Source organism: Saccopteryx leptura, chromosome 5, assembly GCF_036850995.1.
Source record: "Saccopteryx leptura isolate mSacLep1 chromosome 5, mSacLep1_pri_phased_curated, whole genome shotgun sequence".
Taxonomy (NCBI): Eukaryota; Metazoa; Chordata; class Mammalia; order Chiroptera; family Emballonuridae; genus Saccopteryx; species Saccopteryx leptura.
This window is the reverse complement of record NC_089507.1, coordinates 107,547,349-107,566,924: the sequence shown is the minus strand read 5'-3', so window position 1 is coordinate 107,566,924 and position 19,576 is coordinate 107,547,349. Positions and strand designations below refer to the sequence as shown.

The 19,576-nt window shown below is 37.7% G+C and overlaps 1 protein-coding gene across 1 annotated transcript in view; it reads right to left on the bottom strand.

Annotated features, from left to right (window-relative positions):
- MRC1 (mannose receptor C-type 1) overlaps nucleotides 1-17,370 on the bottom strand; it is a 92,071-nt gene extending 74,701 nt beyond the window's left edge. The window contains exons 1-3 of the mRNA XM_066384201.1: nucleotides 17,055-17,370; nucleotides 4,087-4,488; nucleotides 112-285 (exon numbers count right to left, since the gene is read on the bottom strand). Coding sequence (XP_066240298.1) covers nucleotides 112-285; nucleotides 4,087-4,488; nucleotides 17,055-17,115 — 637 coding nt within the window. The 5' untranslated portion in view covers nucleotides 17,116-17,370. The remainder of the gene's footprint in view (nucleotides 1-111; nucleotides 286-4,086; nucleotides 4,489-17,054) is intronic.
- Between the last annotated feature and the right edge of the window lie 2,206 nt (nucleotides 17,371-19,576).

Below are 19,576 nucleotides of genomic sequence, written 5' to 3'. Positions count from 1 at the left end.
AATAAATATGAAATAACTTTTGGCGGAAAATACTCTAACTAAATGCAAGGTGTTATCACTACGTTGCCATACTAAATGTGCCAAAATTTTCATGATGATAAAGTTACTTACATTTCAATGGACAATATCCAAATAGCTTATCTGTGTTATAATCTGTAGTGGTTCCACACCAGAGCCATCCATGTGATGATCCATCACTTGTGCAATCTGCATACCACTTGTTTTCATACTTGAATGGAAAGGCACAGGGTTGTCCATTTGCATTGCCCTCTAGTGTGTACATGGCTGAAAGAAACATATTGACTTAGAATGTAAGTGATGCTTCTGAATATTGACTCTTTAATAAAAACCATGCCGAAAGATTGGTCTTACTCTTCTGATCACTCTTGATGTCCCCATGCAGGGGATTTCTTCCTATTTCTCTTCTCTCTCCACCCCAGCCTTTGCTGGGCATGTACAATAGTTTGTTCTCAGCAATGACTCCAGCACTTCATTTCTGCTCTCCTTTGGAACAAACAGATTTTCCCCTCTCCTCTTATAACGCAAAAGTGGTCAGCTCAGTCAACACTAGCTTTGACCTCGGCATATCCTTCAAAGTAGAGAATAGGCCATCCTTCCTCATGGTTGGAAGCACAGAATTATGAAATCTTTAGATTGAAAATTATCTTATAGTGTAACCCAAACACTCAATAAATACTTAAACTCCTTATAATCACTTCCTGTCCAACCAGCCTTCACTTGAATCCCTCAATAGTAGCTGTGGGGAAGGGTAGGAATTTGCACAAAACTTTAATCCATATCGTGGAAGAAAATCACTCAAACCATTAGATACCATGAATAATTAATATTGCCCTTTTTAAAAATTGAATTCAAGTGGATCAAACCAAAAAGCTCTGGGTTTATCTGGAAGGAAAATTTTAAATATATAAAATCATTGTTATGGTTTGGCTTAGCCAAAAGGTTTAGAGAAGCTCAAATCTCCCTTGACAACCAAACCACTCACATCACTAAGTTCTCTAGTATGTTTAAAGTTTCTATATTTGTAGGGAGACTTTTTAGGAGATACTGACCCTCTACATTAAAGAATTTAGCCTCTTTCCACCAGATGATATTCAAAATTTGTCCCATGTAAGCACCTTTCTTAATTAAATCTTGCAGAGTCTATGATTTCAGAAAGTTCTTGAAAGACAAGTCTAAAAGTCATTTACATAATATAAAGTATGTAAAGCACATAGCACAGCACTTAACATATATTAAGAGTAAAATAAATGTAAATTTCTTACCTTTTTTCTTTTTCCTTTACTCTTAATACTTCTCTAGCACTTCTTAAACACTAGGTTTATTTTCAAATACCTCAAAATTACTTTTTTTGTCAATTAGTTAGATCAGGGGTTGGAAACCTTTTTGGCTGAGAGAGCCATGAACACCATGTATTTTAGAATATAATTCCATGAGAGCCATACAATGACCCATGTATGTTACACATTATCCAATAAAAATTTGGTGTTGTCCCGGAGGACAGCTGTGATCGGCTCCAGCCACCCACAACCATGAACATGAGTGATAGGAAATGAATGGATTGTAATACATGAAAATGTTTTATATTTTTAACATTATTTTTTTTAAGATTTTTAAAAAAATATTTTTATTCATTTTAGAGAGGAGAGAGAAAGAGAGAGGGGGGGGGCGAGAGAGAGAGGAGAGAGAAACAGAGAGAGAGAAGGTGGGAGGAGCTGGAAGCATCAACTCCCATATGTGCTTTGACCAGGCAAGCCCAGGGTTTCGAACCGGCGACCTCAGCATTTCCAGGTCAATGCTTTATCCACTGTGCCACCACAGGTCAGGCCATTATTTTTTTATTAAAGATTTATCTGCGAGCCAGATGCAGCCATCAAAAGAGCTACATCTGGCTCGTGAGCCATAGGTTCTAGCTTTTTTTCTACTAAGTTACAGGACTAATTTTCCAAATCGCATATTGTACAAGGAACATGCTTGCTTCAAAAACAATGATGCCATTCTTAAGCTTTGGGGTACATGTTTCTTCATATGAAGAAAGCCTGTGAAGATACCTCAAAGCAGGTTATACTGTTCACTAGATTAGCCACAGGATTGTCAGTGCTAGATTTATACATGCCAATCAAAAATGATCCATTCAGGAGTAACTTGATTTATTTAACAAAGCACTGATGAGTCCAAGAGAACTGCACTGCAGTAGGGGCACTTCATTGACAAATCACATAACTGCATGGAATTTACTCTTCCCTCTGTGTTCCAAAGTTCTAGACAACGTAGATCCTTCGAAGTCTATAGTTCTAACTTTCTTATTCTAAAATAACCCCTGGTCTCTGCAATTTTCTTTAGAGACTCAACATATACTCATTCTGCATTGTCTTTAGTTTTTATGTATATTTTAATGAATGGATTCTAAGATCACTCTGAAGGGCTAGAGGTTCTAGCAAGAATATACTACACAATGGGAGAGAGTTGGAGAGTAAGCAAAGTGTAGTCAGTAGACCATCTACATCCAACCATCTAGGTATTTATAAGAATAATTCAGCAGATTCCTAGGCTCTTCCCCCATATGTTAATTTAGAATCTTGATGAGAGGAGGGCCTCAGAATCCACATTTTTAACAAGCTTTTCAGATCATTTTTAAGTATATTGAAAGTTAAGAACCATTATCTTAAACCCTATGCATATTTTTCTCAAAGCAAAGAGAATAGAAAGAGAAGGGGGCTACAGAACTTCAATGCATTTTAAAATAAAATAAGAAGTCCAATATCTTAGTGCCATTTTACGTTGTACTGAATCTTTCAATTAGGACTATTGTACTGTATATGGAATTTGACTCAGTCAAGAAAAATTCACACTTACCATGTCCTGTAATTTTCCATCAAGTTTCTTCTGAAAGGTTATACTAACTTAGGTTGTCTCTCATGTAATTTCTAAGCCCATATTGTGTTCAATAAATTTCTCTGAACCCTTCTTCTCACTCTTCTTCATTTTCTACTCTCCCTTCTCTTTATTTAGAAGAAAAATGGAAATCTGATAAATTATCACCTTACAAAGATCTGAACTCCTCTGCCCTGCTCAGTGACAATAGCTAGATTCAACTTTACAGCCTTAGTAACATAGTAATTTTGGAAACAGGTAATCTTTTTCCCAAAAAGCAAGGGCCTTGTCTAATCTTGAGGTCATTATAGATAACACTTCACAATAACCATGTGCCTTGGTTCACAAGAACCAATTTCACAATAACTGGAATGTAGTTTAACACCATCTGACTCAGGAAGCCTTTCTAAAGGGCTTCAGATTCATTATGTTTGTTTGTTTGTTTAGGCTTTTTTTTTCTATGTGGCCACCAGAGAATGAAATTTGGCCAAGAGAAGAGAAACTAAATACTCTGATTTTTATTTAACTTTCAAGAGCTTAAGGAACCAATTACACATAAAATTATTTCTTGCCCCACTGATGCTACCACTTGATAAAATAGCTGACTAAATATGCTATTAATTTACAAATTAATTCCTTAGCTTTCCAAATCTTCAATTATTATAGTCTATAAATACACATAAAGTGACTAATCAGAAATATTCTGAAAACCAAACTGTCAAGGAATGCCAAGATTCCATTTTAGGCAATCTGACTTGGTAAAGAACATTGCTCCATGGGTCATTTCTCCAGGGATAACTCAAACCAAAGGAAAAGAAACATGGCTACATTCATTTATCACTACAACTGTACAGTGTCCAATGGGAAGCTTTCAATCAAAGACTACAGGGAAAATGAATTTCTAAAAATTGTGACCCATAGTTTTAACAAAAATATCAGCTAAAGTTTAAAAAAAACAAAAATAAAACATGGTTTTTCTATTAATTACAATTAGCTGAAGTGTCACTGAGGACTTTTTACCAAATTTATTGTGTCATGGTCTCATAGAACATAAAATAGTTCAAAACACAAAGGTGATCAATTAGCATTTCTATTAGAAATTAAACAAGAATATGCTTATTTTCTTGAATCAGTTTCCAAGTAAGAAGATAAAAAAAATTTGACAGAAAGATGAGAAAACTTTGTGCTTCTTACCTTCATAAGCTCTAGCACATAAATCATCTGTAGTCCCATAGATCTTCCATCTGCTCCATAAACCTGATCCCTTGTAAAGCATCATATTCTTTTCTTGTCTATTGCCATAGTTAAAAAATAAATCATGTCCGTGGATCCCCAAAAGTGTGTCATTTCTGCACTCCCATTTCTGCAAGTCGCTTTTCAAGTCGCAGGTATAAAGAGTGACAGGAACCCAATCCGACGGTGATGGCACGCCCAAGCATAATTTAAAGGCAACACTCATAATCTGGAATTCAGACACCCACTGGAATTTCTGTGCTTCGTTCTCCGGGTTGCAAAGTGCTGTTTGGACTGCACTGGGGCTTATTGCTTCCACACAGCGCTTATGATCGTCATTATATATTAAAAACTGCCTATTGTCTGTTTAAAAAAAAAAAAAGAGAGAAAAAGAATGTTTAAGTGGATACATGCAAGAAAGACAATATTTAAAGCAAAAGATCCCACCTTTCCATTTCCCTCAAGACTTAAGATCACAGGAAGAGGGGTGAAGTTGGCTCTGCCTGAACCAACTGGGCTCCCTCTGGGGAATCCCTGAGGCTAGAGAAACTGGGTTGAGGGGGCATGTGGCTACCAGCAACCATTCATTATAAGGAGCATTAGGAAAAGGACTGCCTTCTATGCACACCAATTGTAATGGAGTAAACATAAACAGTACATAATAAGAAAAGAAATAATACCCATCAGAGAAAAGAGAATCTGAATGTGCATACAATAACCAATAAAATTAAATACATGTATATCCTGAAATAAAATTTTAAAGTCTGACTCACCCCTTCCTTCCTTGAGATAGATGAAACTTACACGTAATTATTCTAATTATAACAGTAGGGAGGTTTTCATAACTTAAAAAAAGTTATTTTAGGAAACTGTACTTTCATTTTATGTCCAGCAAATTTTTGAACTAAGTGCTTTCTGGATAGCCTAGGTCTGGCCTACAAGGGAAATTGTTTGGTTTCCCTTCCAGGGATCTACTACTAGAGATAAGTTAGTACCTGTATATACTTTTACCTGTGATTTATGGGCATATACTCAATCTTACCAATGTACAACAAAAAGATACAACAATAAATTTAAAAGTATAATCATTTGTGAAGTTTGAATACAGGTTAAATAATTTTTTTATATTATGATATTTAACGTAATACTTCTAAAACTAACTTTCTAAATAATGGCTTTTTTATGCTTTTGATTTGGGGTTAATGATTTAAATAAATATGTATAGATGGTTTATGCTTATAATACATAGCTGCTGGCTGGCAAAATTCAACTTCCTCCTGATGAAAAGGAGAAAAAAAGTATCTGGTAAGCATATTTTTTTCCTTAAATCACAACTGAATTCATGTAAAAGTTCTTTCTTTTTTAAAAAAAACTAGACAAATGAAAGACACTGTTTTAATTTTGTGACATAAATGTAAATTAAATACTTCTAGTGAAATTTTATTAAATTCTTTCTACTTAAACGGTTCTTTCAAAATGAACCGGTAGTATTGCAGACTCTTGAGGATCTGACTAAATGAACTTATTATTTTAAATCAAATTAACCTAGTGAAATATAACAAGGTAATAACAGTACCACTAGCAGTCCTTCACTGTTTACAAAGCGCAGTCCTTTACTGTTTACAAAGCACTTTCTCAGCCATATTCTATTTACTGTCTTCAGCACCCTTCTGAGATTAGCACCACTTAAACGCTGAGGTCAGTTCTTGGACCATCAACTCAGACCTTATAATGAATCTTTGCCTCAAAAGATTATTTTCTCTCACCACACTTCTGTATCTGCTCTTGCCCCACACTTGTTAGGGACCTTTTGCCTCTATCTTGTCTGAAGTTCCTAATTCGGTGCTACTTCCTGGGATGGGTTCCTCATTTCTGCTGGTATGATTTCTTGTAATCGGCATTCAATAGAGACTGAATTCAGAACATATGCTTCTGTTGGCTTCCTTGGAATTGACATCTGTCAACCCTACATGCAATGCCAGACTGAATCTCCTCCCATCTAGCTGAACTGCTGCCCAGGCTTGATCTAATTTTGTTACTGCCCTTGTCCTAGCAAAGTGGTTTTCATCCTTTTCATCTCATGGAACATACAAACTAAAAAAAAAAAAAGGTATAATTTTGATTGATTTACAAAAACAGACAAACAAACAAGCAAAAAATAATAGTGATTACCTATCTTTTTTGCTCCAAAGTGACTTTTTGAAAAATCAGGTGCCTATATAAGGATTTCTGGTACCAAGAACTAACCAGTCAGACTCAACCTTATTATGCAACATGATCAATAAGATTCAACTCTATTACATGACCTATATATCTATGGTTCAAGACAACATATTCACATCAAATAGCTATTGTGTTGATTGTTGTCATTTTTTAACTTGACAATCTAAGGAAAAGAGGTCAGTACCCCTGACTAAATCATCAGATATTGCATGTTTTAAAAATTCTTGCAGGTACTAGGCCAGTTGGCTCAGTGGTAGAGTGTTGGCCTGGCATGTGGAAGTCCCAGGTTTGATTCCCAGTCAGGGCACACAGTCAGAAGAAGTGACCATCTGCTTCTCCATCCCTTCCCACCCCCCTCTTCTCCTCTTGCAGCCATGGCTCGAATGGTTCAAGCAAGTTGGCCCCGTGCACTGAAGATGGTTCCATAAACTTGCCTCAGGTGCTAAAAATAGCTCAGTTGCTCGAGCAATGGAGTTGTGGCCCAGATGGGCAGAGCATCACCCCATAGGGGGGCTTGCTTGGGTGGATCCCAGTTGGGGCACATGTAGGAGTCTGTCGGTCTGCCTCCTACTTTTCACTTAATAAAAAAAATTCTTGCAGCACATTGGTCGATGATTGCTATCTTAGCATAAGAAAATGAGTACTGCACTGGCATTAAAATTAAAATTTTAGTAATATACTGTTTTGTTCACAATAAAACATGGGAAACCAGAAAATAAAAAGTTTTTTTAAATTACTATAATAATTTACCACACACAAATGTAAATCTAAGCTTCTTTAATCTAAAAAGGTAATAAATTCTGAAAACTTTGTCATATACATCTAAAACTCAACTATACTACCTTTACATTAAATCTGTGTTTGCTGTCCACATACAAAAACACTACCTGGACTTACCTTCCACTTTTCAGAGAATTTACTTAGTAATATCTCATCATCAATAATAAATATATCTTCTATGCATCAATCATTTGATTGTATTGTCAAGTACCCAACACTTACTAACTGCCCAAATTCAGTCAACCAGCTAGCTAGTAACCAATCATTAAGGAAAGGTGCTTGAAAGTCTTTATGCACAAATAGTGTTCCTCTTTCAGAGGTTTTTATACTTATTTGACTTCTATTTCATGTACTTAGTTTTCATCTGTAATTTCATCTTAATTTTGTTCTAAATATGATGCTATTTGATGTACAAACATTCAGTCTTCTCTTTTTCATTAATGGCACCATCATTCTCCTATAAGCCAAAACTTTAGGATCATTCTGGATTCTCAGTTTTCCTTTACTTTCTGGGACAAAAGCAGACTCTACTGGCTCTACCCCAAAATATACTGTTAATTTTTCATGTCAATGTGGCTAGGTCACAGTACACACGTGTTTGGTCAAATTCCAGTCTAGATGTTGCTGTAAATTTTTTTAAAGATAAGATTAACATTTAAATAAATAGACTTTGAGTAAAGTAGATTATCTTCCATACTGTGGGTGGGGTCTCATCCAATTAGTTAAGGCCTTCAGGGAAAACGGACTGAGGTCCCTAAAGAAGAGGAAATTCTACCTCTGGATTGCTTTTGGACTTGAACTGAAATATCAACTCTTTCTTGAGTTTCCAGCATGCCAATCTACCCCTGTAGATTTTCGACTTGGCAGCCTCCATGATTGCATAAGCCAATTTCTTAAAATAATTATTTCTTGAATGAAAGGAAGGAAGGAAGGAAGGAAGGAAGGAAGGAAGGAAGGAAGGAAGGAAGGAAGGAAGGAAGGAAGGAGGGAAGACATATAGATACACACACACACATTCTATTTCTCTGGAGAACTATATACCCTAATCTATCCTTTATTCACCATGTCTATTGCCACCACCCTAGACCAACCCACCATGGTCTTGCTCTGTTCTTCCTTTCTTTGAAATGGAATCATCAAAGAAGATAATGCCTGATCTCCCAGTTTCCTGGACAAGACTGATCTAACTTGTCATTTGATTCCAAACAATAAAACAACTGACAAAACAAACTAATGTAATTAGTGTCTCTCACTAGCTATACTTAACTTTTGGTTTATTCAATCTCTTTAGAAGATTATGATGTGAATATCTAAGAATAAATTTGTTTTCTTTTTCTTCTACCTTTGTGGAGGAGTTTTCTAGGTTGGGAGGAGATTTAATTTTTAACTACATTGCTCCAATAATTTATTTATTTTTATTGGTTTTAGAGAGAGGAAGAGAGAGAAAGAGAGAAAGAGAGAGAGAGAGAGAGAGAGAGAGAGAGAAACATCAACTTGCTACTCCACCCATTTATATGCATTCATTGGTTGATTTTGTATGTGCCCTGACCCGGGATCAAACCCATAACTTTGGTGTATGAGGATGACACTCTAACCAACTGAGCTACCCAGTCAGCATTGCCCCAATGATTTAAACCCTTCAGAAGTATGCTACTGGCCCTGGCCAGATAGCCCACTTGGTTTGAGCGTCATTGGAACCTGCCGATATTGCAGGTTCAATACCTCGTCAGGGCACATACACAAATCAACCAATGACAACATGAAATGAGTGGCACAATGAATTGATGTCTCTCTCTCTCTCTCTCTCTTTCTTTCCTCTCTCTCTAAAACCTTTTCTTAAAATATTTTAAAGAGTGTATTCCTGTACACAGGAAGAAATTACCAGGCGACCCCTCTGTCCTAGCCTCCGCCTTGTCTTGCTCTCCCCACCAGCTCCAGCCACAGCCTCTTCACACCTCGAGCTCATTTTCACTTTAGAAGTTTTATATTTCAAGTTTCCTCTTCATGTGAGGCTCATTAAGGACCCAGCTAATGTTATTCTTTCACAAGCTGACTATTCTCATTTTAATTTTATTCTCTAAACAATATTCATAATCATCTTAAAAAAATTCTTCTTTAAAATTTTTATTTACTTATGTTTTGTCTGTGTCTTCCTCCTGGAGTATAAATTCCATGAGTAGAAAGACTTTCTGGCTCAATGTTATAGTCTCTTTTTTTGTAGCATAATAGTCTCTCAGCAAATAACAGTCAATAAATGGAAGAATATTTATTAAATCTGAAGCATCTTCCCTAGCAACCTAGATACATTATTTTCTTTAATAATTCATTACTGATAATAGGTCTACTGAATATTACTTTCCCCCTGGAAGTTTATATGTACCGAAGAGCAATTTATAACTGTTTACGCTTATGAAAGAACTACTTGGAAATGAAAAGCTTCTTTTTCAATATAAACTTATCTCTTCTTGTTTCCTTTATTTATCTTTGACACTAGGAAGCAGTGCAGGTTTGATATTGCCTTTGCCAGACAATACAAGGAAATGTAAAATTATCATTTTATGGTCTTACATTCATACATCATTCTTCTCCCCAACTAGTCAACACGTAGTTTTGCTTTTATCATTGTTTCTGTGCAGTGTCTCTGATTTAAAATGTCATGCTTCTTCCTTTTAAACTGATTCAAGGCCTTGACCAAAAAGCAGCCTTTGGTATTTTTGCCACTTATGAACCACACTAATGTTTCATAGCAACATGTATAAATAGTCTACCTTTTTTTTTTTTAATTTTTTTTTTAAGATTTTATTCATTCATTATAGAGAGGGGAGAGAGAGAGAGAGAAGGGGGAAGAGCAAGAAGCATCAACTCCCATATGTGCCTTGACCAGGCAAGCCCAGGGTTTTGAACCAGCAACCTCAGCGTTTCCAGGTTAACACTTTATCCACTGCGCCACCACAGGTCAGGCCTAGTCTACCTTTTTTGTTTAGACTAATTATGTTATCAAAGAAACACTGCAAAGAAGCTCAGCAAATAACAGTTGGGTAGCTAGAGTGATTTATCTGCAATCTTGTGTATGGACTCGAATGTATGTTTCCTCTTTTGTTTAGTACCCATCCGAAATTTATTTACAGAATTAAAGAGATCTTCCTTCCAACTTAACTCTATCTTAACTAATCTCACATCCAGTTTTCAATAAGTATGTGCCAGGTACCATGACCCTCTCCTCTTCCATGATTTCCTGGGATGGCCTTCCAAATAAACTACTTCATTCAAATCACTGTCAGAGGTCAGCATCTTAAGTAACCCAAGCTAAGAAATCTATGAGCCTGTCAATAAATGTAAAATCTACATATATGTCCCTAAAGAACTGAAATTAAGTGAAAAACAAATATTTACCATGCAGATAATGTGTGTGTGTGTGCAAAAAACAACAACAAAAACAAAAACAAAATCCACTGTGCCAAGTGCTGGGGGCAGGGAAGACTAGGACCACAGTGCTAAGTCTTGCAATGATGAACAAAAGATTAAAGGTAAAACACAATTATTTTATTTTTCACTTCAGTCCTTCATTCATTCATCAAATATTCAGAGAACCTGCTATTTTAAGTCACTGCAATTGGCAATTCGGGGAGATACAAATATGAATTAATATGGATGTGACCTCAAGGAGAAAAATAGAAGCCGCAAGTAAGAAACTGCCAATTTCTTAACCAGATAGAAGGTGACAGAAGACAATTTAACTTTGGGGGAGAGGTATACAGCACAATCAAATGTCAAAATAATCTAGAGATGTTTTCTCTCAACATATGTACCCTGATTTATCAATGTCACTGCATTAAATTTAATAAATAAATTAAAAAAAAAACTGCCAATTTCTTGCCTTCCTCTCTAAAGATATGAATACCTACCCCCTTCCCGGGTTTATTCACACCCATCGCAGTAGGTCTCCCTCAGCCTGCTGATGTCTCCTTTCCTGAGCCCTGGACTCCATGCCCTCCTGCTTCTCCACCCACTGTCCTTTCCTCTATCTCCTACATCTTCAACCTCAAAATGCCAGCTTCTCTCCTAATTTTAAGACTGACATACAAAGCTTGTAGGTGATAAATTGACACTACACCACTCTTTTTTCTTCCACTCATATCCATGCTAACTAATTAATCTTCATGTATCATGTCAACCTGATCATGACATAATCAGAGCTTCACTGTTCACTGGCTGTGTGAACTTGGTCAAGTTTCTACACTACTCTGTTCTTCCTTTTGCTCACGTGAAAAAATAAAGGTGAAATAACAGGACCTGCTGGTAGTTGTGAGAATTAAATGATATCATCTAAATAAACCTCTTAGAACAGTTCTAACAGAAGGAAATAGCTTGATACATGTTAGCTCACCAATATCATTAATTAGGGGAAGACAGTGTGAAACAGTTCAGGATAAGATGAGACCAGAGAAAACAGAGCTGCTGCAGCAGCCCAAACAGAGAGACGGAAGGACAAAGACAATGGAGACCCAGAGTTTCCATCCTCAGGACACAGGTGATGTGAGGGGGGAAGTATGTTCTTTGGGGTCAGCAAACTTGCAATCAAATCCTAGCTTCACCAGTTACCAGCTGTGTTACCTTAGTTAAACCAAACATTCTGGCCACAGTTTCTTCATCTGTAAAATGGGGATTATGACGTTTTCTGACAAATTGCTGTGAACTTTTAAAGGAGATGATTTATGTAAAGTACCCAACATGGTATTTGCATATAATAAACATTCAAATGTTAATGCCCTCTCTTCCCCTCTCCATGTGAAAGGTCTAAACAATCAATACAAACAGAATGACTAAGCCCTTCTTCCACATACTGCAGTTTTGAAGCACATTAGTCTTTCTTGGTCAACACACTCCAGCTGGTAAATTATATCTGATTCATAGCCTCAGAGCCAGAAGACCCTAGTCAAGAATCAGCTCTGGCCTATTACTGGCTAGTTGTAAGAAAACCTCTAAGTTTTCTCACGTACTAAAAGGTGGCTAGTAACACCTACCCATCCTTCAGGGGCTGTTGTAAGGATCCAATTAAGGATTTGAAAGTGATTGATTAATTGATTAAGGTTCTGAAAGTGCTCTGTGATTTTTATTTGGTTTCTAATTGGAAGACTTTGTCTTCAAATTCTTTCTTCTTTTAATGTCACTTTTAATCCTTTTTGAAAGGGCCCTTGTCCTCTTATCTCCTCCTACTCTCACTTTTATTCCACCTAATTTTCACTATTTTCTCCCAAGGGCCAACCTAACCATAAGATTTTTTCATCTACCAGTGCTTGATGGTAGCCAAGAGGTAAGAAATCATTACCGTTCTCATTTTGACATCAGTTTTACTTCCTCTCTGCTATGCACTACTTCAGAAGCTACACGTTCCTTGATTCAACTCTTCTTGTGGCCTCTGTGACCTAGTTCTCCCGTAGTCACTCAAGGTTCAGTCTCAGAGGCAAGGTTATTGGTTGCAAGCGTTGAAGGATACCTACGATCCCCAGAGCTCCCTTGTCTTTAACTAAGATTGAGCACTTTTCATTAAAATTCACATTTAACCTGTGATGACTCTTCCTACTTAGAAATTACATCCAACACCCTTAGAAGACATTGAAACATCATGAAATTGTATTTTTACCTATATCTGAAATATTTCTTCATACACAGATTTCGCATCTCTGACTATAGAAAAATCAGATGTAGCCTGACCTGTGGTGGCACTGTGGATAAAGCATCAACCTAGAATGCTGAGGTCACCAGTTCAAAACCCTGGGCTTGCCCAGTCAAGGCACATATGGGAGTTGATGCTTCCTGCTCCTCTCCCCTTCTCTCTCTCTCTCTCCTCTCTAAAATGAATAAAGTCTTAAATAAATTTTTAAAAAATCAAATGTAGTTTGCAACAATAACAAGAAAAATAGACAAATCTAAGAGCAATCCAAAAAGAAAAACAAGAACTTGGTTTTGCTCAACAACTGCAAAAAGATAGAAGACTGGCAATAAAGAAAAATTGGAATATTATAAGAAAAAGCTTGTGAAAACTAGTAAGGGAATGGTAGTGGGGAACTGTTCTTTGAAGTAATCCTAGATTAATATTAAAACAATCAATTATTCATTCAGCAAATAAGCATTGCTTCTTTTTAATAGAACTTCCCGTTGAAAGTTAGGAATTCTGAGCACTAAAAAGGTTGTTCCACTAACTAGTTGTAATACCCTGGAAAGATTACTTAACCAGCCAGGACCTCAGTTTTTCTACCCATAAACCAAGAAGGCTGAGTGCAACATGGGCTGATACAAAGATTTTTAAAAAATGTTTCTTTCCACTCTCACTGGCTAGTACGAACATTTTGTGGCAACTCTTCCCAACTCTGCCCCCAGGGGCATCACACTGGTAGTTTGAAATCAACCTTGTTGGGAGTGTTATACTATGGAAATCAGTAAATGCCACAAATCAGTGCTTTTATTTTCCTTCTGAGATCCAACTGTTCAGTTTATCAACACAACCTTGACAGTGAGCCGAACCATCCCATTTCAAGCTAAACTTCTCTGCTGTGGCCGGTCCCTGTGTATAAACAACTCTCACTGTATCTCTACTTAGACTGTCCCCTCTGAGGTATGAATGCAGTTCTTCCTGCTAAAAGTATAGCAGGGCAAGAAGAAGATTCGGAAGGGAGAGTGGTTCCCTGTGTTAAACTTGGCCTCCTGGCTGTGACATGGACGCTTGTGGTGCTGATGAGGTAGGAAGCTCTCGGGAAGGGGAGAGGAAGGGTTCTGGGTGGAAAAGAAATAAACTTCGAGGAAGAAGGGAGATCTTTCCATGGATCTTCTCAATACATCTAGAGCCAGGGCAGGGGATTCTGAGGATTCACACATCTTTCTAAGCAGGTACTCTGCTTTTATTCAGACATGTCTGATCATGTACCACTTAAGCCCCCCCCCCCCCAAAAAAAAAAGGACAGAAAAAAACCAATAAAATAAGAATTATAGGCTCAAAAAATAAAAAAGATACTGGAAGGGGCCCCCTTACCCACGTTTTTGTTTTGTTTTGTGACAGAGACAGAGTAACAGATAGGGACAGACAGGAAGGGAGAGAGATGAGAAGCATCAATTCTTTGTTGAGGCATCTTAATTGTTCACTGATTGCTTTCTCATATGTGTCTTGACTAGGGGGCTACAGAAGAGCAAGTGACCCCTTGCTCAAGCCAGTGACCAGTGGGGTCATGGCTATGATCCCACTCTCAAGCCAGCGACCCCATGCTCGAACTGGTGAGCCTGAGATCCAGCCGGTTTTCCTCAGGGTTTCAAACCTGGGTCCTCTGCATCCCAGTCTGATGCTCTCTCCACTGCACCACTGCCTGCTCAGGCTGTTTGTTTGTTTGTCTGTTTGTTTTTTATTCTCTAAACAAATCTGCGGCCCCTCCCTGTTTCTCCCATATTTGTACCTATCAAGAGGAAGACATTCACCAGACTAAGGTATCCTGCTCTCTGAAGGAGGGAAAAATTCTTAAGGAAACTGAGAAACACTTTTTTTCCACAAAGCATTAACAGTTAGTTTAAAGAAAATTAGGAGCTGTATTTGTGCCACCCATCCTGGTACCCATAGCCCTGGTCTACAACACACTTGATAGAAGACCAAACTTAATTGAGATGCTCTCTAAATATAGAATGCACTCTGGGTTTTGAAATTTTAATTTTTAATATTCACTAAAAATATTTTGGATATATTGGATTAGATAAAATACATTCATAAAAACCAGTGTCACCTCTTTTTTTTTTTTTCCTAATGTGGCAACATAATGTGGCCTATTATGTTTCTGTTGTGCTAAGCTGACATAACCCTTGAACTAGTCACCCAGCGTCTATTTGAAGATCTTTAGTGACAGGGAACTTTCTCCTAAGCAAACTATTCTATCTGAGACAACACACCCTTACAAGATTTTCTCTGCTTTTAGTCTTAACCTATGGGGTCATGAAGAAAATCCTCTTGCGCAGAACAGACTTTCACGACCGACGCAGCGGCCATGTCTAAGCCCAGCTGCTGCCTTCCCACCCGCTCCACGCAGCCCCACTTCCGGTTGACTTGGTAAGGAGCTCTGTAGCCAAGACTACGGTGAAATTGCTCCTCAGGCTCCAGGATCTTTCCTTAGCGTTGTTTCCTGAGAAAAGTCTCCTTAAACATTTAATATATTGCTTTCATTGGACAATTAATTACTACTATGGAAAACAATTCACTGCTTTAAATAGTTAACATTGATGAAGGCAATACCATGGGCTGTACTATCTTCTAAACATTTACTCATTGAAGCATCGCAACCACGGGTGGGGCAGGTAATACTAAGCTCCCCATTTTATAGAGAAACCGAAGCACAAAGAAATGAAGTAGCTTCGTAGCAGGATGTAACCCATACTGCCTTCGCTTGCGTTTCTATAATCGGTACTACTTCATGCTCATTACGATTTTCTGCGATCCAACACTCTCTCCCTGAAAAACTTCCCGATTATATGAGAGCTTCGGTCTCACCCGGGTCCCCGCAGCCCTGCCCCCACCATTTGAGCCGTGCGTGGAGGGCCATTGGCACGGTGGCCGTGTTTGGGGATCTGGGAGAAATGAGGAGGGATGGGGAACCAAATGTTCAAAGTTGACATCCCTTAACTCAAAAGAGCTGGGAGCTTTCTAACATTATTTTTTTTAAATAACTAAATAGCATGAACTGATAAAATAACAGAAAGTTACCATAAATTACAGGGGGAAATGGCACATCCAGGCAATGAGTCTGGAAAGTTATCTTTAATCCTTAAAGCCTTTGTTTTCTAAAATGAGACAAATATCTACTAAATGTCTGTTTACTTTTTATTGTGACAATTTTAAATAAAACACTTTCATATCAATTTTTAGGAATATAATTCTTTTAAAATATTTGATTTTGAATCACAAGACTATGCATTCTTTAATAAAGGTTCTTTATAATCAGAAAAGAGAGGGAGAGAGGGAACTGGGAATAAAAATTCTCCCAGGCACTCTTTATTCTGAAGTTTAAACAGGTTAAGCGATTTTAAACCGGTGTGCTGCAAATATTTTTAAAACATGCAACATTTAGACTATTTAGACTTCTTTTCCCTTAATTGTCAAAGAAAAAAAAATTACAACAGCCAACACAACAATAGCCATTTGGTGTGATTAATCAAAATTATACCTAATTATTTGTCAGATCTGAAAAAAAAATATTTTCAGGGTGCCACAGTATTTTAGTAATTAGTTTATGTGTGCCATGAGATGAAAAAGGTTAAAAATCACTAGTCTAGATAAACAGCAAAGAGACGCAATGATGTCTTTGAGGACCTGAAAAGCTCTGAATCTGTTCTTCATGAGTATTCTCCAGTCTCAAAAAAAGAAACAAAAAAAAAAAAAGAGAAAAATGAAATAAAAAGAATCAGTTTGAACAACTTAGACTACAGGTAAGGATGAACTTTCTAGCAATAAAGACTATGAATGATTAAAATGGTTCACAGGGGAAAAAAAAGACAAATTGTGGAAATCACAAGGATATATATGTTGGGGGTTAGCTAGAAATACTGTGAAATGAAAATGAGAATGCACAAACCATAGGAGAACTCCCTCAGAGAATAAGCAGGGAAGGATCAATGGAATATGACAGGTGTCAGGAAGACACGGGTTCCTTGGGGCTCAGGGCCCCCCTGACTGAAGAAGCAGTGCCCCCCCCCCTCGCCCAGCGCAGCCTTCAGGCCTGTTGTTCAGGTAGAGGCAGCAAGTGTCCTCCCAAGAGCTGGTGGGACAGAGGAGTTTTCTTTTCTCCTCACCACAGATATTAAAAGGAATCTATTTACACTGACCCCCAAAAAAGAAGGTGTGCCAGAGACCCCAGGCCCCAAATCAGAAAGCTTCTACCCCAGGGCTGACTTACCCAACAGCTGCACTGCAAGTGGAATGAGAGACAGGAAAACCAGGAGCAGGGACAGCCGCATGGCCCAGAGTTTATCCTTTGCTTCCAGGGATGGAGAGGAAGGGGTAGAAAAGATCCAAAACCAGGAGGGCGCTGGCTGCCCCCTTCCCCTACTCAGTTCTCAGAGCAGCCCTGCTGAAAAGAAGGGTGGAGGAAGCTCTCGCTTTTAAAGGGCTTCTGAAATTAGGGAATCCAATAAGGAGATATCCTGTCACATGAGGGTGGTTGGAAAAACAGGAATTCAAAGTTACAACTTTGCTTGGTAAGCTAACTTCTGAAAAGAGCAGACACAGAGAGAGGGGAGAAGGGGACACATGTGGAAGAAGGGTAAGGAAGGGGGGAGGGGAGAGGGCGATGCTGAGAGAGGAGGAGCAGGGTTGGCCTGCTGGGAGGGCAGAAGTGAAACAGTTTGGGACCTCACATCCTTCTCAGATGGGGCTGTGTGGGGAGCAAGCTGGAGGCCATTACCTGGGCAGGAATGCTGAGGCGGCTCCAGGAAGCAGCTGAATCTAGGGTCCCTGAGCAGACAGCTCCCACTCCACAAGGACAGAAGTGGCAGTTGCTAAAAAGGACAATTTATGGTAGAAACATCTTAACTGTTGAAATCAATCACCATCAGTCTCTGTATTCAGTGCTTATAGTATCTTTTTTTCTTAGAAAGCTTCAGAAGAAACTGTTCACATGAGTTTTGTTACTTTCACTAGCAGACTAGTGTAGCAAAGGCTAAGACCTAAGGGAATTACTGTAAGGCCAAGAGAAAGAAAGATCTAGAAGTCTTTCTTTTGTAAGTTCTGGAGGAAGCCAGAGAAAACATCAACAAAAGATGTACAATAAAGTTTTGCTGCCCAGCCTCACTCATAGTCATAGTGATTCTCATTGAATCAAAAAAGACAGATGAAATACTTTCTTTAAAAAAATTTTTAAGAAGTAACAAAAGATAACAAATCTATCATTAAGCACAGTATTAACCCCTAAACATCTATTTTGTTATTTTTCGGAAGTAAAACATGAATTAAGAATATTTGGAATAAGATATTAGTAATTAGATAGGAAACCCACAATTGGAACAATGGAGAATGTTAGCAATTCAAAAAGAAGCTGCTAAAAATGTATTTTTTTAGAATTTTACTGGATAGTTTATCTTCAAGCAGAAAGCTCCAAGATTCACTATCTTTGTGATAAAATTATAAACTTTTCTTCCTAATAAATGTGTTATCATCCTCTCACTGGTTTGTTTTTGTTTTTAACATTCTAAATTTAAGATTATTCTGACAGAAGGGAAAAGACAGTGAAAATGTAGAACACAAGATAAATTGTTTCTTTTTTATTAAGCTTATGCTTAGCTGACAAAAAAGGTTGGTTACAAAACATCAAAGTTTCTTTCTAAAACATTGCTTCACTGATTTCTCATGAAAAAAAGTATTTCAAATGAGTCATTCACAGCTTTTAAAGGTAAATTCATTCTATAAGTTCAAAAATTTTGGCTTAACTTGGATTTATGTCAATTTCAGAAGCAACTAAAAATGTATTTGAATTCTCTACACTCACATTCAGGGTGTTTTTGTTTTTGTATTGCATAAATGTGTCACAGGGCCAAGTAGAATCAGGGTTAAAATCCATGACTTCAAAACAAAAGAAAGCCAACTATCTAACAAAAACAAAAACAAATTTACTCGCAAACTTGACTTCACTGAAACAAAGATTTCTCAGGCTAGAAGAGTGGCAACCAGTTTATTCCACCTAAACAACGATTGACCTGACGGGAACTGCCTGAAGTAACTATTTGGGACTCTGGGCTCTGGTAGGAAACTTGGAGCATCCAGTGGAGAGCTTGATGAAGAGGCCGGACATGTTGGTGATTTTCAACCTCTCCCTGTGGTAGCAGCTGCCATCTTCCATTCCCCAGCTGTGGCAGGTGGCGGTGAGGGTGGCGGACTGAGTTTCTGGTACATCTGGCTGGAAATAGGGGGCAAAATAAAGGCCTTGTCCTCCAAATATCAGAGTTGTGTGTTCTGGAAGACCTAAAAATGATAAAACTTTTAGAAGAAACCATCAGGAAATATCTTTATGAGACAGCATTTGGTAATTTTTTATTTTGTATCAGTGATCCCCAATCCCCGGGCCACGGACCAGTATCGGTCTGTGGGCCATTTGGTACTGGTCAACAGAGAAAGAATAAATAACTTACATTATTTCCGTTTTATTTATATTTAAGTCTGAATGATGTTTTATTTTTTTAAAATGACCAGATTCCCTCTGTTACATCCATGTAAGACTCACTCTTGATGCTTGTCTCGTAAGTTTGACAATTATATTTAAAAATACCACAGTTTTTACGCTGGTCGCATAATTTTATTTTGTGCATTTATCTGTCCCACCCTAAAGGCCGGTTCATGAAAATATTTTCTGACATTAAACTGGTCCGTGGCTCAAAAATGGCTGGGGACTACTGTTTTATATGACATCAGAAGCACAAGAAACAA